Raw genomic sequence first — 22775 nt, 5'->3', positions numbered from 1 at the left:
AGCTAGATTTATTGGAAGCGAAGAGCATAAAAAATTATAAAATGTTGTGGACAAATCCTTGTGTTTAGAAGTTCATAAATCTATGTTGAATTATTAATTTGTTCTGCAAACCTTATTTCAATTCGGAACATTACAAGTTCAATTTTATTTATTCTAATTATTGCTGCTACATTCTTTTCTTATGAATAAAAACTACTACTTAATTCTTACGATTGGCGTTAAAAGATTTATTTTAACATAAATAAACTCTAAGTAAATTACATTAATAACTCTCAAATATAACATATTAAATAGCATAATACTTTTTCATTATAGATAAACCCCGAAGTGCGGCTAGACAGGTATAGCCGGTCGCAGATGACTTCACTCAGGCGTAGCATGATTCTCTTTGGCTAGACCTAGGTTTAGCAATTACCAGATAAGCTAAGCAGGCTCTACTTAAGTATATAACCATCTGTGACCGGCTGCCCCTAGTCTGGCCAGAACGATAAATATATTAGGACAAATCACACTGATTGAGATAGCCACAAAGTTCGAGACTTGTGTTATGTGATACTAGCTCAACGATACTATATTTTATAACAAATACATATATAGATAAACATCCTAGACCCGGGCCAATCAGAAAAAGATCATTTTCCATCATGACCCGACTGGGGATCGAACCCGGACACAGTGGCAAGAAGTGGCTCTCGATTCAGTAGTAGAACTTTACCACTGCGCCACCGAGGTCGTCATGAGAGGAGATAAGTAGGCTACACCTATGTCTAACTAACTGAAACCTGCTACACCTATGTCTAGCCGCACTTCGGGGTTTAGCCGTAACATATACAAATAACAGCATATGCAATAATAGCATATACTTATTCCCAATGTATTGAATATGCTAAATATTGCCTGTGATTTCTCTAAAAAAACAGTCTTATTATTATAAAAAGTAAATAGTTTCATATAATTGGTTTATGCATGCTTTTTATCAACATTATATAACATTTTTGAAACAAGCTAGTAAAAAAGTAACAATGAGTATCAATTAAAAAGAATTAAGTTGAATTAAGAAACTCATCTGTTTTAAAATTATAACCAAATTAATACACAACCTTTAACTTTAATCTCTTTCACACAATCAAGGCACTCCAGTCTTTCCATAATATTGACCAACAAACTATGACTATAATTATACAATTAGGTAAAATTGCATTTGTTCAAATACCAAATCTTTGTGGAAGTATTACTTAATGTTATGACTAGTAAGTAAACAAAACAAACATATTTTTGTGTAACATAAATGCACATCATAAATGTAAAGAACTATGGCAGCACCGCGCGATACATTATTATTTGCTTCAATTTATTTGATCTAGAAAACAATAAGCTTGCATACATGTAAAAATCTGTAATTGCATACTGAATGTACAAACTTCTAAGAGCTGAAATGATCTAATTTTACAACATGTCTCTTATAGGCTCACTATGAGGTTTCTCCCATATCTGCCCAGAAGTATACAACCTGTAAACTTTATTGCTAACTAAGCTCTCCCCAAATTTCAACATAGCCCCTTCAAACTTGTGTTGGAACATTTGCATCTGAGTCTCGTTATATCCAGCACCATACGGATGATAAGTCTTCACATCCCTACACTCTGTATACTTATGAGCTCCCAATATCTCCAAAGGAACAAACTTACTGCTAGAATTCAAGTTATATATGTCATCAAATGACGTCATTGAATCCAAATTTCTAACATAAATGGACTTCATGTCTTGAGGTAACTTATAATAATGGGTCTTCTTCATAATATCTGGATATCCAAACTCAGCATTGTTATCATCTTCCTGATTTAAACAGAACAAAAGAGGTTTCACCTCTGCAGTCCTGACGTTCCTTGCTGGATCAAAATCACTTAACAATGCTTTGATATTTGTATGAACTCTAGGCACTAGGTATTCATCCCAAGACAGAACCATCACATGGCTTGCTTTATTGGTCTCATCTTTGTCAAATTTAAAGTGTCTAAATAGGCAATCCAACTCGATTGCACTCCGGACAATTTCATAAGACTTTGCAAATATAAATGGGTAATTCAATGGGAAAAATTGTATGTTCCATTGAGTGATGTCTGCTGGCAATAGATTCAGTCTTCTTATAATATCTTCAGATATCATGCTGTCATATATTGTAAAAATATTCACTCCCATCATGTGATGGAACACTAAGAACTCTATAAAGGCATCTCTGGACACCAATGGCACTTGGTTGGGTATCACACAAATGGTCGGCTCTACAATATTAACAAATCTTATGCCACTACTTTCTCTACGCGTACGCTTTGTATTCACTTGAATTACTCTATTAATAGGTGCATGTACTGGATTAATATTATAATCATTCATGTAAAAACTCACACCTTTAGGCTTACCTATGTCTTTGTATAAAGAGCAATGGAAGATATATAATCTGAAGTCTTTTATTGGTTCAGATATTATTTTATAAGTGAATCTACCAGCCTTTGGTTTGGATTTATTCTCTAACCATAAATTGCAGCGGAAATTAGGCTTTACGTGCGCCTTGCCTATAACAATCGTGTCTATTTTGTGCACATGTGTTTGTGTCAGCTTCTCATACTTTTGATAAGACTTCAGAAATGATGAGTAGGAATAGAAATTCTCGTCAATTTCTTGAAAAAGTGGTGGCGTTTCACGAACTTCCATGGACGAGTTTCGTAGTATTTCTGATAGCAGAGTAGCATTGAACCCTGGCCCGCAGAACTCAATTTCGGAGAGGCCCGGTTTGCCAAAGAAATTTAACACTTCAAGAACGTAACGCAATCTGTAATACTCGTGTCTGTAAATTAGGAGCGTTACGATGCTAATAAAGCACACGATAACGAGTATCAGTTGATAGTATTTCCTCATTATGCTTGTTGATTTACGATGGGTCTTCATTTATTTGGCGGAACCTGAAAGGAAATATTTTTGTAAGTAGGTACTAAACTTTCAAATGCTGATACCATAAAGGCAAACTTAGTCTACTTACAGTCAATAATTCATTGTAGTGGGTAAGCTGGGTTAATCTCAAAATAGTACATTATTAAAAGAATTTTGGTAAGAAAATTGAGTAGGTACCTAACTATGAATACCTACTATGATGTTGGATTACCATCATGAACAAAACAATTTCGCTATTGCTATCGTTGACAAATGACAGCCGATGTCAAAATACTGCGGTTGCGGATGCGGAATGCGGACAGACAGATGGATGGAGCATTTTTTTTACTTATCACTTAAACGGTAGCCCTTAACCTTGTTCTAAATTAAAAAAAGAAAAATATACTAATGTATTGAATCAAACTAAAACAAAACATGCTAAAATATGTTTTGTCTTGTCACTCATTATCACACATTATATCTTAACATTAGGTTTATTAACAGAGTTACATTCTAGGTACCTATTTTCAGCAAACAAGACACAAGACCTGGTACCTGCTGTCTTGTTCAGATTAATTTTTGTACAAAAAATATTATACTGGGCACTACCACAAATAGTTTTCTGTTTTTAATTATGAGGATGCAGTACAGTGCCGCGCGCGGAGCAAAATTTTGATGCTAGGTATCAAGTTTTGATATTATTATTCTTTCATCGCACAGGGCCTTTTCTCTCTATCTTCATACATGCTTTCGGTTAATGATTTTTTGCGCTTTCGGTCGATTATTTATCGGTAGTCGGTAGGCTGTCTTATGAGTTAAAAAAGAAAAAGCAAAAATATTAGTCTAGAAGTAAAACAAAAGATAAACCATAGAGAAATAAAGAAAATTGTGTCAAAAACACGAAATCATTCACGTCACGATCACAGATTTCTTCACGGAAAAACAAAACGAAAAGCAAGTCATCGGCGATTTGAAGCTTTATTTTGTATGTATTGGTTATAAATAAACAAAATATTCCAATTATGTCAGTTAATAATGAAGAAACATTACGGCAGTTTTGTGACGTTACTGGCGCGGATGAAAGTCGGAGTAGGTTCTTTTTAGAATCTTCAAATTGGCAACTTGAAGTGAGTGATATCTTTGTCATTTTTCATTTTCAGTGTTTTTCCATCTGAAACTGGCTCACGATAACTTGTTAGGTAATGTTTTTCTTAAATGCTTTGAAGAAACATTGTTGTTTAATGACAAAAAGGCTATACAGACAGATACCTATGTATGAAGTATACACCAGAGATGATAAATTCAAATTCAAATTCAAAATTCAAATTCAAATCATTTATTCAGAAATTAGACCTTCACAGGCACTTTTTCTCGTCAATCTTTAAATTTATAGTTATTTCTCACAAGCTAGAAACTACTGGCATTTCGGAACGACCACTGCTGAGAAGAAATGCCGAAAGAAACTCATTTGAACAGTGTTGGTCCCTATCATGCCAGATCGGCTTACCATTATTGTTTCTTACAAAAAAAAATTTTTTTCTTTTCTTTCTAATAATATATAAAAGTACATAATGTACATAGTCAAAAGGTATATCAAAACAGGTTATGATTGTGATCCGAGTGCTGATTATAATATATATATATATATATATATATATATATATATATATATATATATATATATCGATGTGAAACACAATTAACTTACATGAAAATATATGAGAAACGAGATGACCAGTTCCCTCTGGCAGCACCCGTTCACGAGTTGACGCATGGGACAGCCATCGCGTAGCTCAACCATAATAGAGGGAACCTCACGACCCGGCCCACGACGCCACCACCAGATTGACCATTTGAGTGAGCATGACACACTCGATTCCCATGACTTCATAATTACAATTCTTATTCGTCGAAATAGAAGTATAATTCAGACACTTGAAGATCACAAATCACGTACATGTTTTACAAATAAAATTTAAATGCCATACGAATTATTATAACAAAATTCAAAATTGTGAATAAAATAATAAAAAACAGTAAAATAAAAATTAGGAGATCATGTGTGGAGTGGCAAAGTTGTCGGGAGGATCCAAGCGTTTTTATCAGTCAAATAGGCGTTAATTGTGTAATACGCTTTATCCATTAAATTTTTCTTAACATAAATTTTAAAATTTTTCATTGGCAGATTAATAGCCTCTGCAGGGAGTTTATTGAATAATTTTACACTTTGACCCACGAAAGACCGCCGAACCTTTTTAAGCCTGAATCTATTCATACAAAGTTTGTGCTTATTTCTAGTGTTTACACTATTTACTTCGTTTAATTTTTTATATAAATGTAAATTTGATTTGACAAAAATAAGCACATCAAAGATATACTGACATACCACAGTGAGGATGTTAATTGATTTGAAGAGTTCTTGAAGAGAATCTCGAGGTTTTAACCCATAAATAAAACGGATAGCTCTTTTCTGTAATACAAAAATTTTTCCTATGTCAGCTGCATTACCCCAAACTAATAGTCCGTAGGACATAATGCTATGAAAGTAGCTGAAATACACAAGTCTAGCTGTATCTATGTTCGTACACTGTCTGATCCTTCTCACTGCAAAAGCTGCCGTACTAAGTTTTTTGGCCGTGATTTCAATATGTTTATCCCACTTTAATTTGTCGTCCACAGTAATGCCCAGGAATTTAGTACTATGTACCCATTCCAGAGCTTTACCATTTACTGTTAAAGGTATAACATTGTGCGAGTTATTTAAGAGAGAAAATTTAATACATTTTGTCTTCTCTGTATTTAGAGCTAAGTTGTTGGTTGTAAACCAGTTAAGCACGTAAAACGTATAAACGTTGAATTTCTTCTAAAAATCCAAATTATGGGTGGTAGGACTGCGTCGGATTTTAGGGATATATTAGATGTAAACTCAAACTCGAGACATATTTATGTACCTATTGTGTAATTCCATGTAAACCATAAAACACATGTAAACCCATCACTTTTTTACTCATATCTTCCATCAGACCCACTTTCGAGGTTGCTAGATAGTTATTTGTCAATTTGTATCCTATTTTCAGGTAGCATTGTCTTCTTTCTATGAGCACGGAGGTAACATAGAAGAGGCTCCAGTGAACACGGCCGCACCAGCACCATTACCAACGTTAATTGATAGTGACATGGAGTCTCCACCGGGATCCCCAGAGAGACCACAGAAGAAAGACAAGAAAAAAGCTAGTTCTAAGTTTGCTACGTTAAATTCTCTGCAGCAGGAAAGCTCTAGTGAAGATGAGGAAGGCAAGTGTAAATTTTATAATTAATTAAGTTGATTCTGTTTTGTATTCAATTAATGTTAGTTCAATTAATGTCATTTAAGATGATATGAATATTATGTGATTAAGTACTGTTCAGATGGACCAAAAATTATTGTATTTCAAGTTTTGCCATATTCGATATAGATCTATTATTACCATCATCATCCTCCTAGGATGATCCTCCATCCTCCAAGGCTCCTAGGTGCTGGAGGTATGTCCAACCCTGGGTTTTTTCTTCACCCATATGCCTTACTTACCCGCAACAGGAACTGAAGAATTTTATGTAGATATTTATCTATCTAGAAAATAGTCTGCTTTGTTAAATTAGTGTCATCATAGTAGTTTGTAAAGAATCTATTTGTGAGTTTTTAAAAACGTCACATCCACATTTTGCCAGACTATAATAGAGAAAGAAATTTATGAAAATTATCACAACAAGCATTATACAGAAAGGTTTTCACAGCTATTGCATGCATCAATAACTGTCTTGATCTGGAAAATGAAAAATTAATTAACCTAAAAATCACAAAAGAGCTTGCGACCCTCGAAAAAGATATGCAGCATATGATTGAAGAGAGAGATAATTTGCTGAAAGAGGTGCAAAGGTTGAAAAACGAGAATGACGAACTAAAGACAAAGATAGTGGCAGCGAAAAATGTAAAGCCATTGACAATTAATGATGATTGTGATGATAATGATCAAGGTCTGTAAGAGTATTTAATAAACTCAGATAATTGTAATGTAGATTGATTTGCACATGCACCCAAGAAATTCTGTTCATTAGGTTTCCTGAGGGTTCCATATCCAGATAAAATATAATTTTTATTGGACTTTTACACACATGGTGCAGTGAACTGACCACATAGGGATATTTATGTTTATATATTCTTTGAACCTAAATTACAGACTGCCATCACTTATATAATTATTATTTTTTTATTAATGTTAATATTTAAGTTTTTTTTTGTTGTTTGAAATTTAAATATTGTTGAGACATTGTAGGAAATATTTTTTTTTAATCTCCACTTGTTGTTTGCAATGTATTGTCTTTTTGGGATGTTTTTTTTTGTTTTGCCACATATTGTCTTTTGTTTCAGGGCAAGCATTTTACGCTGGAGGCTCGGAGCGTTCCGGACAACAAATCCTTGGTCCAGGCAAGAGCAAGAAAGATATTGTTACAGAGATGTTCAAGAGTGTCAGAGAGTAAGTTATTTAATACTATAAAATCTGAGATAAACCAGTGGCGTCCCCGCTTCACTCGGGTCACTTAGTGTCCTAGTAAGGCATGGTTAGGATTCCTGCTTGAGTCCTGAATTTTTAAATCTCACAAAATATTTACAAAATTAGTTAAAATGCGCGTATAACCTTTGATATTTAATTGCTTGCCCAAGGGCTTTCCCTTAGCTCTGTTTTAAATTATTTAAGTAATTCATTGTTTATTATTACTTGATGTTTCGTGTACTTCTATTTCCTTCACAATGCACGTTTATCTTACGCTACCTTACTTTGTACGTTAAATTATTTCCTTTCAAATACTTGGTTGACTGGAAGAAATCCCTTTCTGCGATAAGTCCGCCTTTGTACGCGTCTTTTTCTTTATTTTACTGCTTTCTTTGTATGTGTTTCATTTGTGCAATAAAGAGTTTACAAACAAACAAAACGCCCTGAACAATTTTTTAAATAATATCCCCTGGTAGCATATTGTCCCTTTCGTTAGTTGCCCTTTATACAAAATGCCCCCTGGTAACAAATTGGTGTTACATAGCAGACTTTATAAATTTTCAATATCATATTTACATCATACATAGGTACTTAAAACCTAAAAAGACCAATTTTATATATATATATATATATATATATATATATATATATATATATATATATATATATATATATATATATATATATATATATATATATATATATATATATATATATATATATATATATATATATATATATATATATATATATATATATATATATATATATATATATATATATATATATATATATATATATATATATATGGTATGTGGTACTTGAAATGTGGTACTTGAAACTGTACTGTGTACTGTGGTACTGAAACATAGAATATATATATATATATATATATATATATATATATATATATATATATATATATATTCTATGTTTCAGTACCACAGTACACAGTACAGTTTCAAGTACCACATTTTGCGAATTGGGCAATTTGCGAAAAGGACATTTTGTGAACAACGGGATCAATTTTAAATTGTTTTTCAGGCGTGGTGCAGTGGTGTTTGAAGACGAACCATCATCCACCAGCAGGGGGCGCGGCGGTCTGTTCTCTGGCGTCGGGTATAGATTGGGTAATTTATACTTCTTTCTCTATCATTAATTTTTCGTTTGTAATTACTTTATTGATTAATTTAAATATTGTTATCTTTATATCTTTGTAAGCCTTTTTCCGGTTCCTCATGATTATACATGAGTTAGATTAGTATCCAAACTCTTGTGATACGAGCAGGATTCGAACCTGGGACCTTTCGATCACCGGCAGACGGCCTTAATCACATAAATCAAAGCAATAAATAAAAGCATCAATAAATAAAAACTTGAAATAAATTTCAGGTCAGACATCGGATGACCACGAGCCAGTGACGCCTGCTAATGCGTCGCAACCCCAGGTTTGTGTTTTCTATCTTGTCTTCGCGTTCCCGGTTGCGGGGCTGTGACACCGCGAAGCGCAAGTGCCAAAACCTAACTTTAAAATCTTGAACATTCGGTTGTGTGTCGACCCCTTGCGTGATGTCAACCCTTCTTGGGAATGGTATTGTTACAGCTCGCGTAGCTCACTCTCATCTGAGCGTTTTACTGGTTGCTTCCGCAGCCGTTGAGGATCGGATGTGCCCTTAATCGCCTCCATCAATTCCCGCTCGATTTCAGAATAAAAGCTGTATTAAAAATGACATTCTTTTTCTTAGCGTGTCGACTCGGCTAAACTTGTGTGGACCAATACAACGTCTCTATTACGGCATTATCTGTGAGGTCATAGGTCCTTCAAAATAACTTGTTAATCCTTACTAATATTATAAATGCGAAAGTAAGTGTGTTTGTTTGTGACCTATTCACAGTTTATATACTAAACCAATTTTCTTGAAATTTTACATATATGTAGTTTGAAGTATTGGAGAAGGACATGGGTACCTTTCATCTCGTAAAAATAACTGTTCCCGTGGAAAATTTACGCGGGCAAAGATGCGGGCAACAGCTAGTTGACAATAAAAAAAATTAACATTAGCAGCCAGAGTCGCGCTCAGTGCGCCTGCGACTGTACCGCGAAGGATTCACTGTGGACGACGGCCCGCTGCGACTATACTCGGACCCCGGCAACGCTGAGTTCCTCTTCTGCATCAGACAAGGGTGAGTTTCTATCTTGCATCTCTCTCTCGCTCATCCTGTTTACTCAAAGACATAGAAAACTGAAAAGACTTCTTCGCAGAGAAATCACCAGGTTGTTAAATTACTTCTTTTCCATTGGTTATATCGCCATTTTGAGATGACGTCATTTTAACATCATGTAATGTTTTATGCGCGTATATATTCGTCATCAGGAAAATATTTATTAATTATTTAATAATTATAAAATATTTATTAATATTTATTTTTTCACGCTCAAACCGATGCGCCAATTTATATGAAATTTGGTGTTGAAGTCGCTTATACCTTGGATTAACACATAACCCTATGTGTAATATATACTTTTTGTCACGAAAGTACGCGATTCCCGTAGGCAAATCCTACGGGAATCGCGCAAAACCTCCTAAAGACTACTTGGGTACATCAAAATAAGCAACTTTTATTCCATGACTTTTCTTGATTCGTAGATTTTTTTATATCTAATTTGCGATTCTACACATCTTACCTCTATGTAATAGCCAAGCAACACGAGACAGTACAGCAGCGTTATGTAGCGGAATCGAACATAGAGTTAACGTTTTATAGAAACGACATTAAAACTAAAAAAATATTTTTTTTGTATTCATTACGTTTAGACAAAAGTCGTAGAACAAAGATGTTAGTCACTATGTACCTTATGCGCCTTTGGAAGGTTATGAGTTAGATACCAGTAACCCTGTATATGTATTTGTTATAAAATATAGTATCGTTATAGTATGTGTTATGGGGCTAGCTCGATCTGTGTGATTTGTCCTAATATATAATTTATTTGTGATCGGCCAGCGAGGTGCCCCCGGAGCTGGGTCACGAGGGCGAGGTGCGCGTGAGCCTGGAGGACCGCCGCCTGGACGAGTGTCCGCGCGCGGCCTCGCGTGCGCAGGCCTTCTCCGGCAAGGGGCAGATGCTGGGCAGGTGACTGACAAGTCTATCGCTACTAGTAACTCACTGTTCACTGCACTCATTACTCACTGCTCACTTTTCTCTGACTTCGCCTTTCTGTCTAGCGTGCGTAGTGCGACTTTGCTATTTACATCTCATCGTCGAGTAGACTCGCAGTGAGACGCAGCTAACCAATCTCCATTGTGACGCAACGACAACCACTCCGCAATGTTATTGGTTCGCTGCATCTCGCTATCGAATCGTGCAAACCCGTATATTCTGCTTTTCATTTGCAATGCGATGAAATTGAAAATAATATTATAATTAAGCATCCTAATAACCATTGATGTAGATACGCGCTTGTTTAATTGGCCACTTAGAAAAGGTTGACGAAGATTTTACTTTTTTCTCTACAGCATTTTACTTTTGTACAAGATTTATTTAACACCGATGATGAAATAAGAAATTCACAGACAAAAATTTTACCTTATTTTCTAGACCATAAAATCGAACTTAACACTGTTTACATTCAATTATATTGTGAAACTTACGAGCATTAGAGGGGAGAAACTAATTAAAAATGGTATTGTTAGCCCGACGCCGCCGACGGTGGGCGCCACGGCCGCGGTGGCTGCGGCGCCCAGCGACCGCGAGGCCAACCAGCGTGCCGCGCAACAAGCTGTCGCTTTGGACAATAATCAGCCGCAGACCAACATACAGGTATATGGGGTTCATCTAATATATTCGCCTTCAGATTCAGTATTATAATGTTGCTTCAGTTATAGTTTTGGCCAATAATTCAGGCGAATTTTGCAGCTTATCGACATAAGTTTTAATTTTTGCATTTGCAACTCTCGTGTCACTCGAGCATTGGTCTCTTTGGGAATACTGTTTATTAGCTGTCAAAAGCTTTAATTTTTTTCTGGACAATCTATATCCTGTTTTGCCAAATGGAACAACATACCTATACTTACGTCTTAGAACTAAAAAAAAAAATTAAAAATATTGCTTCAATAATTAGATCGATACAAAATAACAAAAAAATTAATATATGTTTCACGCGAATGTATAGTTTTTCATGTGATCGTACCGTGTTTTCGCGTTGCAGTTCCGCCTAGCCGACGGCAGCCGGCTGACCGGACGCTTCAACCACAGCCACACCATCGCCGACCTGCGGCAGTACGTGGTCCGCGCCGAGCCCTCCTACCAGCTGCAAAACTTCGCCCTCCTCACCAGCTTCCCCTCGGCTGAGCTGCAGGACTCCTCCCAGACAGTGGCACAAGCTAATCTTCTCAACTCCACCCTACTCCAGAGGCTAAAATAGACTTTGTGAATTAATAATAAACAGCCCAGCACTTTTGCTATTTTTATTTTAGAGTTTGCAGTTACGAGCCACGGCCCGTTATTACGTTGCGGCTCCGTTGTTTTCAGTTGTTGATATTAACGTGCGTCGACGTCAAATCTTCATTTCTGCGTTGTCCGTCAACGGACGTCAACGCAACTGAAGATGACACAGCGCGTTGTTTTCTATAAGTTGTGACATTGACAACAATATCTAAGTTGTTTTGCGTTGATCCGTCGACGGACATCAACGCAACGTAGGACGACGGAGCGCAACGTAGTATTGGGGCCTAGCTCTTAAAGTCATAGCACATTTACCGCGCCGCTCACCCGGCTAAATGTTTATTGAAAACTGAGTTTTAATGCATTGTCTGTAGACATAATTTAGATTGACGACATGAGAGCTAGAGTGGTAAAGTTTGGAACTATCAATGTAACAGATCCGACGTTGTGGTTAGCTACAGAAGCGCCACAATCTGCAAGACTTCTATCGTGGCAAACTGTATCTACCTACATTATGTCGTCAGTGTATGCTTCTATAAGCAATGTACATTAGATGGGGAGAATACATCGATTTAAAAGGAAACCGCGCGCGGTCCTTATCTCTGGGAAGACAAGCCACATATACGGCCCTTCTAAATCTATGTATGTACTCTACGGAACTATAAAGCGGAACACATTTCCTTTTTATTACAATTTACATGAGATCGATGACGTCCTATATCACTCGAGCCCTTCTAAATCTATGGAAAAACGATAGGTATGTTGCGCGTCAAATGGTCCCTAGCGTATTCGTGGCATAACTCCGCTAACTACATAGTTATTTAATTAGAATTTAATACAATATTTTAGTTTATCTGGTAGGTACCTACCCATTCCCTTTCGTGAAGTATCTAGTGTATTTGCTAACTTCAAATTATGTAAAAACGCAGGTTCGTTGAATATACCTACTTATCAGTCAACTGTGATTGTATTATCTCTATAAGACCTTTTTATACATTGTAGTAATAACTTGAAAGGGCAATAATAAACCAACTACAAAACTAACATTTCTTTTATTTAAATTAGATTACATTTAAAATTACGTAATTTACTTTTCGAAAATGTCTAGAAATCTAGCAAGTGTAGATTGACAAAAAATATACATGGAATAAATGAAAAAGCGATCTGAAATAAAAGAATCAGTAATTTCCTTATTAAAATATGTATTAAACTGACTCGAAAACATAATTTCACACACAAGTAAAGCTAACATTATATGTACACTTTTACAGCAATACATAAAATATTCTAGCTAGCATATTCTATAATAGGCAGTCGATTTCTATCAATACGTCACGATAAAAAAAAATACAAAATTCAAATAAAATAACCGCCTCTCTAGGGCAGTAGACTGGAATTTCAAATCCAGTTTACAGGAACGCATTCCAAAAATTTACAAGACGCCATCTTGACATCTTCACTTTTGAATTTGGAGCCGTTACAAAATGGCCGCTAGCTGCAACACTCCGCCTTCGGGAAGGTGCAGGCGCACGGGTCTGTCGCAATGCATTCGGCTGGGCAGATGCAGTCACACGCTGGAAAATAACAGCAGTTAAGTAATTAAAAATAAAGTCCTGTAGACTTGTGGCTATGCTTATACTTTTATAGTAATTTGATAAATGAGAATATTAGGTCTGTCTATTTTTTTTACTGTTAACAATGGGTTGCAGGAAGGTTAAACTTTATTATGAAAAAATAAAAATATATTTTTAGCGGCCGGGGTTTTATATAAAAAAAAATGCAATATGACCAACTATTTTTTGCCCGTGGCACCGCCCATATGAATTCCGAATGATAGATGCCTTTTCCTTCTCCGTCCTCTATACTATTTAGATTAAAAAAAAATCACTCCGTAAGCTTCGTCTTAAGCTTAGTATATAATTCTCATAAGCTTAAGGCTATTTGTGGAGTAAATATATACGATAAATATTTTTTTACAGTACCTATCTTGAGCAGAGCAGCTACACTGCTTGAGCAGCTACAGTATCTTATTTAGGTTATTTAAGTTTACATACGTTTGCAGTCTCCGTAAGAGCAGGGATCCATGTACTCCGTGCAGTCTTCGCCGGGGGGCAGGAATGACGAGCGGTACACCGTGGTGCCTTCCAGCTGTAAATTAAACGTATGTACAGATATTACGATCTACACTTATTGTGGTTGCAGTTTTAAAAGCAGGACCAAAAAGAGATTAGAGCAATCGGGAATGTAGAATAATCTTGGTCAAAATCGTGAAACGATACGAAGGTGAAACGGGATAGCAATCGAGTTTGTAGTGTATTCATTGATATGAAGATAAAGTAATGATTCCGATGATGATTTTAGGACACAGTTTTAACGGCTGATACGTAACAATAGCATTCCCGAAGAGGATTGATGTCAGGTGGACGACCAGTTGTAAAATCATAGCCAAATCTTCAAAATTTCATGGCAATAATGTTATGCCAACCCTGAGTTTTGGGGCGTCACAGCTCCGAATGTAACCGGGAACACGAGAAGATGAGATCGAGATTCTAGCAGTTTTGGACTTGTGGAGGAATCCGAAGCGGAATTAAATAATAAATTATATTAATATTTTAATGAATTTTCTTCACATGACAACTACGTTGCCGGAACTGCATATTTCTATAGAATAAATTAGGGCGGCCAACGTCTGCATTGACTCGACCGTATAAATAAGGCTGCCTACAGACTAAACATGTAAAAGTCAAACTTACTCTCTGGCAGGGCTTCTGGTACTGTCCCTTGCAGGCCCAGGGCGGACGCTGCGGCGCGGGCGCGCACACCGGCTGGTATGACATCTTTTGCGTTGTAGCACAGTCCATTTTTGCTGGGGATTGAACGTTAAACAAGTGCATTAAATCTATACATATATATTACATACATAAAATAAATATGTAAGTGGGCTATGTTTGTTCGCGCAAAACGTATAAAATCCTAGATGCGGTTTTTTCAGTTGTATAGCGGATGGATTAACTTAAATCATGTATAGATTTCATCGCGGTAATTGCTTGAAACAAGATTAAATTAACATGAGCGGAACGCGGGCGAAGCCGTGGGCAAAAGCTAGTCCGTAATAATCATTAAGCTAGGTGATACTGTAGCCGCTAAGAATTGTTTGATGCAAACTTTTGCTTTTCCCTAAAAATACGTTATACATCGAGTGGTCGGCTCCGTCGAGATACATTTGACACATTTCGGTGTTGTTGCACACTTTTGTTCAGATCAGGCAAGATTTTAACTGCCAGGGATGGATCCATCATTGCAGATTTCCGCGAGAAACGCATGAGAAAATAAATAGCAAGTATTTCTACACAATATAACTATCGTTAAAATAAGAAGTTTCGGAATTTCTTCTCAGCAGTGGCGTTACGAAATGCTAGTAGTAGATTAAATTGAGAAATTCTATTAATTATAGTTAATTTGACGTGAAAAGTGATGTGGTCTGATTTCTGATTAAATGCTTTGACTTTGACTTTAAAATTATTCACTTTAAGTAAAAGGTATACAAGTTTCAGTTATACCTGTACTGTTGCCATGTGTAAGGGGTTGCCGAGGGAAAACTAATCGTTTACCTGCTGGTTTCTCGTAGCATCTACTGGGAGCGTAGGACTCCGGCAGCGCTTGGCGTCCGGGGTTTATGTAGGACATTCTGTTAACTGTGCGATCTGAAACCAACACACATTTTAATGAGAAAGAAACGGAAAGTATTGTGTAATCATTTCGTTAAACAAAAATATGTTTATAAACTATGACGCGTCATAATTTTTAACGTTATCAATTCGATATTACATATGGGATATAAGATACTATCAGAAAGCGAAAACAGGCCTTAAATGATTAAAATAAATCACAATCATACTCTCAAACGGAGTCTCCACGCAATGGAATTTGGATTGCGGCTTGAAGCTCTCGCGAAGGGCGCAAGGCTTGGGCACGTAGTCGTGTCTCTGCGTGGTGAGGTTCTGCATGGGGCCCTGGCCCCACATGTCGTGGTTGCACGGACGGATCGGCTGCGTCGCGCACACGGGGTTTGGCAGGAACGAAAGCTGTGGATGGAGGTAAAGATATTATAACGGTAGTTTATAGGTGAATTAAGGTTCACAAAACTGACATGATACAGTAACAATATCAATAGATAGGTATGCTTGAAATAATGCGATAAAAGTTACAAGTCTTGATATGAACGTGGACATAAAAATAATACATTTTCACTGACGAGAAAAATAATTTTAAATTTCAATTTTAAGTTACATACAAAATATGTATTATACCTAACTAACGACCCCTTCCGGCTTTGCTCAAACAAAACCGTAAACAATTGTACACCTAAACCTTCTTCAAGAATCAAAATCCGTTGCGTAGTTTTAAAGATATAACATACATAGGGACAGACAGACAGCGGGAAGCGAAATGTTTTATATATGTAGCGATACGAGTATGTATAAAGTGATAGGTAAAGTTGCAATATTCTCTGGGTTAGGTACTAAAGCTAATATGTGCACAAGATTAATTCAAAATGGTTCGTTCTTTTACGATTAAACTTACGAATTTGAATTCATCCAAATATAACTTATTGCACATTCCGTCCTCAATTTAAACAGCATAATTTAACTAATGTTGTCCTATTTCTGGACATGTTACCTTGTGAACAGTGTCTCCCTCCATCTGTGCAGTGGACGGCACGAGGTTAGGCTGCGGCTTGACAGCTTGCGGGATCGGCGCAGTCGCAGGCAGGTAGCTGTGGCAGAGAACAACTGTGGTGCACATTGTAGGAGGGCAATGACGAGATCTATCAGCAGCGACTGATCAACCATTCTGACCGCGATAATTGCGATGTTGTGACGTAAATTCAGTGGATCCCAAATGTTTTCAGTTTGCAGCGCATTTTGTTTTAGTACCGTTTAGTTAGTGTATGTATCGGTCTAGTTGAAACATGTAGGGTACTTAGAAATAAAAGGTTTACTACCAAAGACCTCAGACCCTGTCTAGCAGTTGCAGGCGTGTAGGATGGTCAGAGAACAACTATAACAAACAGACAGAAAAGACTAGGACTAAATTGATTAATGGCGCATAAATTTAATCTACTCCTTATAATATTTCTTTAGGCTCTGGTTTAATTGCCTGCGCGGGATGACGCGCGTAGTCGCGGGCTAGAAGCTGACTCAATATCTAGTTTGGATTTTGGATTATGGAAGGAACGACGTATTTTTTAAACTACTCTGTGATGACGAAGATGTAAACTGTTGTACTTATATATATTTTTTAAAATCTTTACTTGATGTTTTCGGTTTCGGTTTAAATATAGCAACAACAATTTTTTTGATACGAATAACAACTTTTGTTTTTTGTTACGAATAACTTTATACATTTTTTATTATTTTTTATTATTACATTTCTAAAATTAAAAAGAAATAGATAAGACAAAAAAAGGACATGCCAACCTGCCCTTATAGACGGTCTGAGTTTCAAATCTCTTCGAAGCAGTCACAGGATTGTTACACGAATCGGGGATGATGGCGCGGCGCCGGCAGTCGCTGCCCGCGTCCAGAAAACTGAAGTCAACACCAGAACTTTTTAGTAACAAGTTTTTTACAAAAATCGCATTTTTGACACAAACTTTTTTTGTCATCAGACTATTGCATTTCACGCGTGATGGAATGTGTCCGTACTGTAAACAATTGAGTAGTTCCCACGTTGGGAGCCAATCCTTGGGGCACCCATCAGGACTGTGTGCGATGTGTTGTCATGAGAACTGAATCGACATGGAAAATTTCAAGGAAGGAAGAGAAACAAACATTCAAGATTTGATTATCTAGACATCGTCTTGTCTGAGTTTTGTCCCGGTTACTTCCTCAGCCGTGTAGTTTGGGAGCCCAGGGTCCGCTTTATTATTCTTCGTCTTCGAAATACTTTGTCAGACCATTGGCACGCATACAATCCGACATCAAACCAGCAAGAAAGTATTTACTTACCTCATGGTGTAAGTAGTGTTGGCGTCCAATTTCTGGCAAGGCTTCTGGTATTGACCTTTGCACGCCCAGGGGATCGGCTGCTTCGGCAGAATCTGTAAATTGAATACCTACCAAATGAGTGTCTACAATCAAATAATAACACCATTACATTGTTCGTTCTTTCCCTCACAGACAGAAAGCTGGAGAGTGACATAGGATACTGTTTGCAGCGGGCAATGTACTTATAAATTGATAGCACTAACTGTACATACATATAAGAAATCGCTTGGGTAGTTTCGGAGACAAACATACAAACTCACAAACGCTTACCTCTTTATAATATAGTATAGATGTATAGAAATCCATCGTGCCGTTCCATAATAGTTGAGTGTGTTTAATTCCACCTATCAATACCAGTCAAAACCCAGTGACACCTATAATAGAAAACTACCACAACACATGCCGAACCCACATGTGGACAATTTTAATGAGCCAAAACCCACCTGATTGGGCATGTAGCTCATCTTGTGTGTGGTGGTGCCGTCCATTTTGGCAGCAGGCTTTTCATAGCACCGCTCGGGAGCGTAGGACTTCGTCGGCTCGATCCTCTCCGGCGGCAGGTATGACAGCTTGTTGACTGTGCGATCTGAGAAGTAAAAATGATGATAAATTTCCCTTCATCTCCTGAACCTCATTAATGCTGTCCTGAGCTAGAGACTGGTATGCGTCACGGGTTTATCGTTAAGCCCAAATCATATTATGGCATCTCCAGTATTATGTCGTCCATGTTAGGGGATAAATAGGAGCTCCCATAACCGGCGAGCATGTATGAAGATAATGATGAGTAGGTATAGTGGAATCAAGTGAGATAAGGCGTAATAATAATGTATGTATAATTATTCCAGTTGTACAGAGTCCACTGTCGGACACAGACCTCCTCAAAGGTTTTCCAAGATGATTTTTCAAGGGAAACGCTGGCCGTTTCCCTGCGACTTTGGTCAGGACAGCCGACCACCTCGTCGGTGGGTGTCCTATGGTCAGATTTGTGTCAGCACTTCTCGTTACTACGTGGTCAATATTTCATAGAAGAGCTTTAGACCCTAACACATCACAGTTTATGCAGTACTAGCTTTTTACCGGCGGCATCGCTTGCGTAAATTTCCTACAGGAACAGTTGTTTCCGGGATGAAAGGTACCCTATGTCCTTCTCCACACTTTAAACTACATGTATGTAAAATTCTAAGAAAAATGGTTGGGTAGATAATGCTTGGAGAGGTAACAAACAAACTTATTTTCGCATTCATATTATTATCTAGTACATTCAAGTTTTTAAAATACTTAGGTATATTTAACTAGAATAGAATTAGACGAAAGATATTTTGATATCGTGCAACTCGTGTATTTTTGCCTATTTAACAAAATTTTTCCGGTAGGAAATTAAGTGAATAAAATTTAAAAATATATATTTTATTTCCTATAACAATGTGATCAAGGTCGAGGCGAGGATTGTTGCAATGAAATGTAGAAAATATTTTTTGTATTCCTCGGAATCATATCTGTATCGTACTTTAATTGTATTAATTCAAAATTTTGACAACGTTTGTTTAAATACCATGTAATGTAGGTACAGGCAAGTAAACAGATTTGTGTGATCAATGTCTGCACCAGGCAGCTGACAAACCATCACCTCAATTTTTAAAAAAAGACATTCTGCCATGCCAATCCTTTAATCAATATTACTGGAAGTATATAATCTGTGTCAGTCAGTAGTAACAAAAGCATTTCTCACTCTCAAACGGAGTCTCCACGCAGTGAAATTTCGTTTGCGGCTTAAAACTCTCGCGGAGGATACACGGCTTGGGCACGTAGTCGTGTCTCTGCGTGGTGAGGTTCTGCATGGGGCCCTGGCCCCACATGTCGTGATTGCACGGACGGATCGGCTGCGTCGTGCATACCGTGTTTGGCAGGAACGAGAGCTAGACAAGAGAAATAAATTTATGAACGATGGAACAAACATAACGTTGATATTGTTACGAGCTCGATTATCTGGATGAAACCCGCCTGGTAAACAATAAGAGAATAATATCTATTGTCTTGCCCGATAAAATTTGATTTTGATATCGTTGGAGAGCGTCGACACTTAAAGAAATATGGAATAAAAGAAGCAGAACATGGTAAGGTCGTCTGCATATGTACCTTACTCTCAAGCTGCATTGTTATGTTTTGGTTTGAAGGGTGTGACAGTGTAATTACAGGGTTCTACGGTAAAATACCACGAAGTCTAGACGAACTGGTTTTGTATAGCATGGTAGGCAAACTAGCATACGGGTTACCTCATGTTAAGCAAACACCGCAATCCAGTTATCAAATAAGAGTATTGTTGCGTTGGGGACTTTTCAAGACTTCATTTTCAAAGACACATTTCAGTTCATCATATTGTGTACCTTATGCACGGTGCAAGACTCCATGGGCTCGCAACTAGGCACCAGATTGGGGGCCGGCTTCCGAGCCTCCCCCCTTAGGTTCTTGCATCCCTCCACTGGAAGGTACGACATATTATAAGTAGTGCCCGTCTCTACACGAGCCGTGGGCTTCATGTAGCAGCGGCGTGGCGCATACGAATCGGGGATTTTGGGTTGTTTGTAGCACTGCGAATAGACAGGGTCACGTCAATTTCAATCATATACTTAAAATGTATATAGATATAACTATTAAAGCATTAAAATTTCCGAACCAAAATGGGAACATTTGAACGAGGCCAACGATAGAGCCATCAGCGTGGAGTGAACACATACTGGTCGGACACCAAATGAATAACTATTCCCACTCGACAAGAAGAAGAATGACGTCAAGGCCGGGAATATGCGAGGCTGAGATAGAGAGAGATAGGACGATAAGATATTCTTACTGGCTTCACGATAGGAGGCTTCCCACAGCAGCAGGACCTGCAGGGACAGGGTTGCTCCTGCTTCCCGTCGATGGGCTTCCCGTCGCGGAGACCTGATTTGATGCCGGCGGACTGAGCACACGGCGCCGCCGCGGGGCATGGCACGCACCTGGGCAAATTGATAAAATTAATGTTGATTCGCTCCTGTGAAAGGAGTATTGTGGTTGTTTCTGGGCATTAATGCAATACTACATTGTCATAAACTGAATTGTAATGTCTTATATGGTAAACAAAAAAATCCGCGCTTTTTCAATTTACTGTTTGTATATTCACTACTAAGAATACTCAAGTGCATATGAGTGCATAGCTGTTTTATTAAATGCCCGTCTTCGATATGAGATAAAAACGATTTGACGAAACGGAACCAGAAAAGAAAATTAACTTACTCAGGCATAATTTAGCAGTTACACCTAAAGATATTTTAATAACACTGTATAAAAATAGAAACTAAAAACTAAATATGAAAATTAACTGAAAATAATTTATATAAACATCATTAAAATAATATTTGATATAGAAAGTGACAGGCCTGTATAATTGTTTGTTTTTTATTAATCAAGATGGATAGTTCTATTTTCAAATAAAATTGGTCGAAATAGTTCGCTTATGTATTGAGTTTATTTGAAACCTATTTTATTTACACCTAGTTTTGACCACAGATATAAAAGTGATTTTGACTGACTTCAAAAAGGAGAATTATGCGATTTTAAATAATTTATAGATATGTACCTTCTCCTTTCTTTAATTTCTTATTTGAGATCCCCTTTGATGTGATACGGCTAGGTCATGGAATTAGTGGGTAGGTACTTCGTTTAACTTAATAGGTTCAGTAGTTTTGAAGCACATTAGCTATGAAGATCGGACAGATAGACGTACTTGGGCATTTAAGGGAGATTTTTTAAAGGTTTCGTTTTTTCCTTTTGAGACACGGATTCCTAATAAAAGTATAACTCCGAAATCCATTGCGGAAATCCTACATGTAAAAGGCGTACTTAAAGCCAATGCAATGCCAATGCCATGTAAAGGCTTTTTCTACCAGTCAACCAATAAGTGGTGCAGAGATAAACACTCGCCGTACTCGACACACGCCGACGCAAATGCGTGAACATTGCGTAGTTAGTATAGTACTTTTATTTACAGCAATGAAAAACCGGTAATGTATACCGAATCCGCCAAGTTTGGCAAACTGTTCAGCTGCAGTGTGGAGCCAGCATAATACATACCTTGGCTTAGTGGGTTAACAGTGGCACAACATGGTGCAATAAATCAAAAAAAACGACATTTTATTCCCATGTTACCATGGATTTAGTATGTACTTCGGTACCTATTAATTCCATGCATGTTACTTTTACAATTTTTTTTAGTCTGTACATAACATTAAGGTACACAAACGTCCACTAGGCAAATATCCAATAGGCGACAGAGACGCGCAACTTATTAGCTCCTTCTCGCTCAGTTAATTTACATGATTGAGAAGCAAGATGTTTTAATTCAAGTATGCTACATGATATATCAATCAAAACAGCATCAATATACATAATATATATATATATATATATATATATATATATATATATATATATATATATATATATATATATATATATATATATATATATATATATATACTATTACTAAAGTTAAATGTCTTCTCGACGTAAATCTGTATCAGTAATAGCGTTCACTCGACAGCATAAAATAATTGAGCATAATTTACGCGTTTAATGTTGCCTATAGGATACGCTAGGATAACATGCCAGTTGACTATCGTTCAGCGAGGTAGGCAGATGGGGTAACAGCAACAGTAGGTGGGTTGGGGCCAGCCGGGGTTAGGGTCCACATTTTCCCCGCATCGGGGCCCACACTTGTTGCCTGCTGGCCTCAGGTACACCTGGAAGGCGGGGTCGGGGCCACACCTACGAACAATGCGTATTC

General features: G+C 37.1%; 3 protein-coding genes across 7 annotated transcripts; 1 reads left to right on the top strand and 2 right to left on the bottom strand.

Moving 5' to 3' along the window:
- Positions 1–496: 496 nt before the first annotated feature.
- On the bottom strand, positions 497–3206 carry LOC128680937 (uncharacterized protein). The gene is made up of 2 exons (XM_053764442.2): positions 3038–3206; positions 497–2960 (listed from the first exon to the last, which is right to left on the bottom strand). Exon 2 carries the CDS (start codon positions 2944–2946, stop codon positions 1447–1449), a length of 1500 nt encoding a protein of 499 aa, XP_053620417.1. The 5' UTR covers positions 2947–2960; positions 3038–3206; the 3' UTR covers positions 497–1446.
- Positions 3207–3788: 582 nt separating this feature from the next.
- p47 lies at positions 3789–12947 on the top strand. Of its 4 annotated transcripts, none has more exons than XM_053764446.1 (9): positions 3789–3913; positions 6006–6222; positions 7337–7442; positions 8505–8590; positions 8853–8908; positions 9523–9644; positions 10464–10592; positions 11153–11279; positions 11668–12947. In XM_053764446.1, the coding sequence occupies exons 2-9, from the start codon at positions 6105–6107 to the stop codon at positions 11881–11883; spliced, it is 960 nt and encodes a 319-aa protein (XP_053620421.1). In that variant the 5' UTR covers positions 3789–3913; positions 6006–6104; the 3' UTR covers positions 11884–12947. The 4 variants fall into 4 exon arrangements, with proteins under 4 accessions (XP_053620421.1, XP_053620420.1, XP_053620418.1 ...); XM_053764445.2 differs by having other exon boundaries at positions 3823–4055; positions 9526–9644; XM_053764443.2 differs by having other exon boundaries at positions 3825–4055.
- A 141-nt stretch (positions 12948–13088) lies between these two features.
- Positions 13089–21390, bottom strand: LOC128680936 (uncharacterized protein). 2 transcript variants are annotated; one of them, XM_053764441.1, is made up of 13 exons: positions 21227–21390; positions 20802–20949; positions 20338–20432; positions 19683–19869; positions 18397–18539; positions 17915–18006; positions 17384–17494; positions 16584–16680; positions 15802–15988; positions 15515–15607; positions 14657–14769; positions 13958–14051; positions 13089–13477 (listed from the first exon to the last, which is right to left on the bottom strand). In XM_053764441.1, exons 2-13 carry the CDS (start codon positions 20938–20940, stop codon positions 13395–13397), a joined length of 1434 nt encoding a protein of 477 aa, XP_053620416.1. In that variant the 5' UTR covers positions 20941–20949; positions 21227–21390; the 3' UTR covers positions 13089–13394. The 2 variants fall into 2 exon arrangements, with proteins under 2 accessions (XP_053620416.1, XP_053620415.1); XM_053764440.1 differs by having other exon boundaries at positions 20338–20541; positions 21227–21389.
- Positions 21391–22775: the final 1385 nt, after the last annotated feature.

This window comes from Plodia interpunctella, chromosome 25 (genome assembly GCF_027563975.2).
Source record: "Plodia interpunctella isolate USDA-ARS_2022_Savannah chromosome 25, ilPloInte3.2, whole genome shotgun sequence".
NCBI lineage: Eukaryota > Metazoa > Arthropoda > Insecta > Lepidoptera > Pyralidae > Plodia > Plodia interpunctella.
The sequence above is the reverse complement of the archived record's forward strand: the minus strand, read 5'-3'. Positions and strand labels throughout refer to the sequence as shown.